The sequence below is a fragment of the Seriola dumerili genome, unplaced genomic scaffold, assembly GCF_002260705.1.
Source record: "Seriola dumerili isolate Sdu_G_001 unplaced genomic scaffold, Sdu_1.0 BDQW01000088.1, whole genome shotgun sequence".
Lineage (NCBI taxonomy): Eukaryota > Metazoa > Chordata > Actinopteri > Carangiformes > Carangidae > Seriola > Seriola dumerili.
Window position 1 is genome coordinate 12,962,008 of NW_019174343.1, and position 7,500 is coordinate 12,969,507.

At 44.0% G+C, this 7,500-nt stretch overlaps 1 protein-coding gene across 1 annotated transcript in view; it reads right to left on the minus strand.

Annotated features, from left to right (window-relative positions):
• Positions 1 to 7,500, minus strand: part of foxp4 (forkhead box P4) — a 91,908-nt gene that overhangs the window by 33,875 nt on the left and 50,533 nt on the right. Inside the window, exon 3 of the mRNA XM_022745057.1 lies at positions 5,863 to 5,952. Coding sequence (XP_022600778.1) covers positions 5,863 to 5,952 — 90 coding nt within the window. The remainder of the gene's footprint in view (positions 1 to 5,862; positions 5,953 to 7,500) is intronic.

Sequence of the window (7,500 nt, forward strand, 5' to 3'; positions counted from 1 at the left end):
GTGTGTGTGTGTGTGTGTGTGTGTGTGTGTGTGTGTGTGTGTGTGTGTGTGTGAGCTCGTGCCAAAACAAAATCTTATTTTATCGCTTTATTCAGTCTTTGTGTGTAAGTTTCTGTCTATTTCTAATTGACTTCACACCATAGGTAATCTTGTGCCAGCAACAGGCAGGTGTTGTAGTCCATAAAAGACTGCAGTATTTGTGTTAGTTATTTGGTGAATTGCAGACATATAATTATGCATATAAAGTTTATGTGATTATAGCACATCAACACTGCCTGGTTTAAAACAGGTGTTGCCAAATCTTTTTTTGTGGTCGGCTGGTTTGAGGACAGTAGACGAGTCTGAGTCCACAGAGGAAACGCAGGCTCCTGAGGACAGTAAATTGGGGTCTCTACAAACCTATTGCTGAGCTGGGGCCTAGACACACACACACACACACACACACACACACACACACACACACACACAGTATGCATGTGGATGTGCGTAACACTCGGCTCTCCCTGACAGGGGCCAGACAAATGAAAAAAAGAAAAAAAAAAAAAACTTCAGAGAGGACAGTGAAAGACCAGCAAGTTCAAGTGGAAAATCCTCCTCCTCCTCCTCCTCCCCCTTCACCTCCGTCCCTCCCTCCTTTCTTCTTCCCCCTCCATCCGCTGCCTCCCTCCATCTAACGCCCCAGTGCTTCAGAATAAAAATGACAACACATTTCCAGAAACACACACACACGCACACACACACGCACACACACACACACACACACACACACACTCATGGCACTTCATTGGGAAGTGTGAGAGGCCGTTATCGACCATATTTCATTACTGATTTCACTCATGTTTCAAATCACAAAATAAGAGTTTCACACTTCAGTGGTCAGACCCAAACCTCTCCTCTCCATCCTTCCCCTCTGTCTGTCCACCCCTCTGCCCAGAGCCAAACCCATTCCACTGGCTGCTCAACCTCCTCCCATACACCCTTCACAAACTGTCAGGACCCCATACTACCCCCCAACACACACACACACACACACACACACTAACCTACACACATATGCGTGCACACAGAGCCCCAATTCCCTCCACATCAAATAAGAGAAACTGCCAACTAAGCACTTTCATTGAGTGGACAAAAGGAGTGCTTTGGGAAAAACACTTTGAAAGGAAATAAAAGAGAACGAGAGAAGGAACCACTTCAGCGCTGCAGACTCTGGGGGGCAAAACACTCATCTTTCCACATAGTTTTGTTGATTAGTTAAAAGACTTTGAACTTTGCCTCAGAATCTTTATGTGCAGTAGTTTTTCACAAATTTAAACTGGTTCAAATAAGGCAGCTGTGGAACGGAGAACATCATTAGCGACATATAGAAAAACTAGTCAATTAGGATTTGTAATATTGATTAAATGTAGTTTCACTGAAATAAAATCATCTCTGCTTCGAGACTGACATGACTCAGTTTCCTTCTCCTGTCTTTCCTGCGTGGCTCCCTCTCTTCCTCCATCCCACTGTGCTGGTGCCAGCCCTCTCCAGAGAGCAGAGAGCCAAGCTAATTAACATATCTCTAATGAGTCTTTTCATTTTTTTCCTAATTAAACGAGCTCCTCAATAATACATGAAAACAGGACACCGCGCTATTCAATTACATACGTATGGGCCACAGCCAAGCACGTGCGTTAATCTGTATGTGTGCATGCCAAGTGGCAGTGTGTTAAGTGTGCCAGGCGTGTGTCTGCCAAGTGGGTGTATATGCGTCTGCTTGTGCCCACCCAGTGTGCGTGCCAAGTGTGTCCATTGTAGAGAACGTGTGGCAGGTCATGGAGGCGTGCTACGTATCATGCTGTGTAATCCGCCAATTGCCACTCTGTCTGCCAACCGCATGTCCACCAATTCTCTCAGTTGCACTCGTGCCACGACCAGTTAACGTAACTGTGGCCAATTATGTCCAATACCTGCTACAAATGCACACCTGAAATTATCCAAATACCACAGAGGGTAAGTATAATATTCAAATACAACCTCCTGCATGGGAATTCTCCCTTATACTTATTCAGGGAAAGACTGACTGAGCTTTCATGCTCCTTTTCCAAGATGCCCACAGCTAATTCACGCCTAGGAGCTCCTGGGTTCAGCCACATATTTCTGCACGCCTTGCAGTCGCCTTTCTTAGCAGTAGCTGCTGAATAAGAACATTGCGCACGATAGACTTTCTGAACCGGCACAGGATTGTAACCTGTGATCATCTGGTTGTGCATGATTTTGCATCTCTTTATTACTAATCCCCAATTTTGTTTTGCAACATTCAATGATTTGAGTAAACAACATTAAAAATCTACTGTATGTATTGTGAGTGACAGAACAACAAGATCAGAAGCATAACCATTTGTGTTACATATCCATTCATAATGGCAATTTTCTCCAATTTCCAGACCGTTAATTCAACTGTTATTATTATCTACCAACATTATTAAGTATTATTTCTCTGTATAAAATGATGCACTTGTTTCTAGTGTCAAATTAAAACGCCTCTTTGATCTTGAATCATCTAACTCCTAAATAATCACTTGAGTATTGTGCTTTTCAGCAAATGTAGCTGCAGTTTTGTTGCACACAATCAATTTCTCCTGCAATTGCCTGTCTAGAGACTTGAGCTATTGTCAAGTTTCTCCTGAAATGTGACACATGACAGTGTGGCACACACACACGCACGCGGGCACACACGTGCACACACAAGCACACAAAGTGGATTGATACCATCTCACACATCCAGCCAAACACAGAGACCATCTCTGAACAACCAATCAAAACGCAGATATAATCTCAGAGTTTCTTTTGCTCTCCACTCAGATCCTCCCCTCTATTATAAATAAAGAAAAGAAGAGAAATATGATGGGGAAGGGGTGGGGAGCATGAGGGGTGAGGTGAGGGGGCAGGAGGAAGGGTGTGTGGGGGGGGGGTTGTCAACGCAGACCAAGGCAGAGAAGTCAAGACACGAAAAGAAGTCTTCCCGCGCTCCCTGTCTGCCTCTGTCGTTCTCCCTTAGAGAGAAGGGAAAAATCTAATTATCGAGCTCCTAAAGATCTCATTATTGGCTGAGGCTCATTTGCATGTGTGAGAGCAGCCCAGCAGGCGCCAACCTGAGGACGGCCATTTTGTGCCTGATGTGAGCCACTGTGTCACTGTACAGTCGCTTACTGCCACCTTTAGAAATGACCAGATTAAATGTCTGGCTTCACTCACTCCCTCGCTCACTCACCCTCCCTGTGGCCGACAGATGATGATTGCTTCACTTACAGCAGCTGAGGGCATTTTCTGCGATTTAAGAATGATCATAAAGCTGGAAATTACAGTTCTCAAGAAATTTCTACGTGTCACCTTAGTAGCCAGGTTTGTTGTGAAGTGTACTCAATTTAAGTGCTGCTGCTACACACGGGTACACAAACAACAACTGGCCTGCGCTTTGTGATTCAGTGTTTGTGCCTGTGTTTCTGTCTGTGAGGATCCAAGCACAGACAAGCACAGACAAACACACACACACACACACACACACACACACACACATGAAAGTAAATCCATGTGTATGTTTGTGTGTTGGCAGGGTGTGTGGGGCCATGTGAGCTGACAGCTCAGACAACAGAGATGTAGCGTAGATGCCCTGGAGAGTACAGCAAGGGTAGCCAGGCCAGGCGCCAACAAACAAGACAAACAAGACAGAGATGGAGAGAGTAGAGAAGGGGGAGAGTGCTGTGTGTGTGTGTGTGCGTGCGTGTGTGTGTGTGTGTGTGTGTGTGTGTGTTTGACAGAGAGAGAGAAAGAGGAGGCAGTGGAAGGTAATACTTCTTTTGATATCAGACATGTGTGTATGAGGTGGGTCAACTAAATGTGCTTTTGACCTGCGTTTGATCCCATTCATGTGAGACTGCTGTCACAGTTTAATCCCGTCAACATTCACAGAGACTCGACAGAAGTTCCTCAACATCTCCACACTAAACAACAGATTTACACATTACATGTTAACTTTCAGTTTCACTTCCTCCCCCGACATGTTGGTTTTTCTCTTACTTCCCCACTCTCTATCTTTTTAGCTTTTTTTAAGAGGAGTCAGGAAGTAAAAAATGTTCAAACATCTGTGACATTTTAATTATATTCCCAACCTGCTGACCAAAGCCGAGTGGTTTCCGACATGCATCTGACCCAGGTCAGGAAGAGGGTCTGATCACAGACGCTGACCCATCTGGATCAATGTGGATTCATACCATGTGTGTCGGCCTGAAAATGGTATGGGACGGCTATCCAGAGACAGAGGTGACACTTCTGTAGGTCAGAGAGTTTGAATGATCAGCTGAACTAGTGAATATCAGTTGAGGCTATGTATGCACCATTATGTGTTGATTTAAAGAATAAATGCAACTTTAATCTTTAATCTTTATTTCATTCTCCTGCCTTCTCAAAGTCACCATGTAATTTCTACAACTGTCAGTTTCTATCCAAAGTAAATAGTGATTCTGATTCCAATTCAGGTTTTGATTAAAGTGTAATCCACAAGATCCCCTTTTTTAAAGTTTGATTTCATTTTTGACATCTTCAGTAATAAGTAGTCATTAATTCTGTGGCATTTTTTGCACTTCCCAGAGATCCCTGGGCAATTAAATCTGTGAAGCCGACAGTGCAAAATCTTTTTTCTTTTGGACTTTCTTTTGATGCCATCTAAGTTTCATGTGAGCTTAGTTTTTCTTTTTCTGCTTTGTCATGTAGACCACTGCTGTTCATGGTAAACACCCAGCTCTTCCTCTGTTTATTCCAAACAAACCCAGCTTGCTGCTGCCGGAAATATAAAAGGCCGTTTCTGTGCACCAGGGGGGTTTTCCTGGAAAAACATGACCCAACACCAAATATTTATGAGAACAAATGAAAATGCTTCCATGAAGCATGGATTTTATGTTTTATTATTTGCAGGTGTCATTTGAAGCATATCATTGTAAAACAAAGCTGCAAAAAAAAGAACTTCCTTCTACCTAGATGTCCTACACATTTTTATTACTTTTACATGTGAAAAGATTTTTTTTTTTTTTTTTTACCATGAGCACCTCACTGGCTTCAGATGCTGCAAATGAAATCTGACCTTATCCCTGCCTCTGACTTGCATCCGTCTTTCTCTCTCTTCCATCTCTTTCTTCATTCTCCACACTGTGATGGTCCAGCTGTCTGTTTATCATGTGGCACGTTAATGAGAAGAGCAGTGCAATAGCCAGACTGCTTGCTGCTCTAGTAGACCCATGGCCCCACTTTATTGATATGAGACACAGCTACAAATCACACTTGTGCATGCACTCTGCACATCACATAATTGTAAAGAACCGCCAGAGGTAATGTCACGTGTGATATTTATCAGCATGCACTGATAGCTGTAATGTATGTGTGTGTGTGTGTGTGTGTGTGTGTGCGTGTGTGTCTCCTCAAGTGTCATTCAGTGGGGATCCTGCACTCCAGCTAACCCCACTCTCTCTGCTTACTGTGGAATTCACCTCTGAAAACAGCTCGCTACCCAATCACTACAAAGACCTCATTCACACACACACACACACACACACACACACACACACTCACACACACACACACACACACACACACACACACACTCACAGACACACTAACAATGACCCACACAGGCACTCACAGAAAGAGAGAGACACAGACAGAGGGAGAGAAAGGGAGCGAAAAGTATGCGCCTATATCACACACTGTAGTTGACGTGGCAGGTTGGTGAAGGCGAAGCTGCAACAGCCAGGGAATTAATAATATACAGATTCTGACAAAGCAACACTTGGGTTGTGTATCCGTGTGTGTGTGTGCGTGTGCTCTGACCTGCACAGGGCTCTGTTTGACCTCGTTGCTGCCAGGGGAGTTGAGTCCAGAGGCCTGCTGGAGGAGGAACTGTCTGGCTGCCTGGAGCGCCTACGAGTGAGAAATAGAGATGACTAGATGTTCATCATTCACATACAGTCAAATATTTTCAGGAGTTAAATACAACAACACACTCATAAAATAACACACCTTTCACATCAACATTAAAAAAAAAAAGAAAAGAAGTGCACATGTGTGCGTTCAAACTTTTTCGATTTAGATAAAAGACAAAAACAAAAACACTCTCTCATACTGGCCACTTTCTACCCCCTCTCCTTTTGCCAAGCTGTCAGGTCTGATTTCCTCAACCTGAGACGTCCGCCTGGCACACACAGTATGCTCAAGTATGTGTATCTGCACTTGTGGGTGTGTGTGTGTGTGTCTACGTGACTGAATCCCAACTCATTCAAAACCTTCTTTAACTCCAATCTCTCGCCATCTCCTCTTTCCATTCTTTGTTTCTCTCTCTCTCTCTCTCTTCAGTGCCTCTTTTCCTTCTCCTCCTCCACCTCCTCTCTTTTCAGAGGAAGGTGCAAAGTGGCTTTTCCACATCCTCTGAGGCAAAAGTGTGTCAGCATATCTTCATGTGTGTCAGTTGCTCTGTGTTTGTGTGTGTCAGAGTGATGTAAGGAACCATTTGCCCTGATGTGCCCTAAAGAGCTGTGACTAACCACCGCCCACCTCTCTGCCCCCCCCTCCTCTTCCCATTTCTCTCCTTTCTGCCCTCCAGTGCTGTCTATTCAAGCCAGTAACACCATCGCTCTCTAGTTCTCTGTCTTCATTCGTTCACTCTGCCCTTGAGTGCTGCCGATTCATCCTTTCGACAATGTTACCTCAGCTATCCCTCCCACTGTCTCTCCTCATCTCCTTTGTTCCCACTACCTTCCACCTCGCCCTTAATTGTATTATAAACTGTCTTTCACAGTCTCATAATATTTCTCTCTATTCTTTGCTGTGTTTCTCGTTGCTGTGTTAAAGACTCAAGTTCTCTGTCATCAAGACAAATCAGCCCCTGAGGAATGGCCATTTTCGTTGGAATCTCTGAAAGTCTCCGAAAACAAAACAAGAAAACATTCATGTCATAACACACAAGCTGCTTCGCGCTTACTGTAAGTCCAGAGCAGCTTGTAACACACACACACACACACACCCACACACACCAGATACACACACGCAAGCACAACCTCATGACAGAGGGGTGTGAGAGGGGAGACAGCAGGATGCACATTTGCTTCCTCTGACTCAAAAGGGGAAAGGTTCCTTAGTAAATATTGATTTATGACAGTCTGTGTGTATGTGTGTGTGTGTGTGTGTGTGCGTGTGTGCGTGCATGCGTGCATGTGTGTGTGAGCACACCACAAATTAACGGCCAGAATGAAGGATGTTCTTTACCATGGAAGCTCTTACTCAACCATGCAGTATGAGAAATCAGTTTTTTTTCCTCTCCTGTAGCTGTGCATCATTTCACAACTTGTGAAAACTGTAACACTGTGAAATAGTGCAGACACGCACTTACTGTAAATTGTCACATATTTAATGATTTGTCAAATTAGAAGCTCGGGTACATTAAGTAATGTTTAATTACAAAAACAGAGTGGG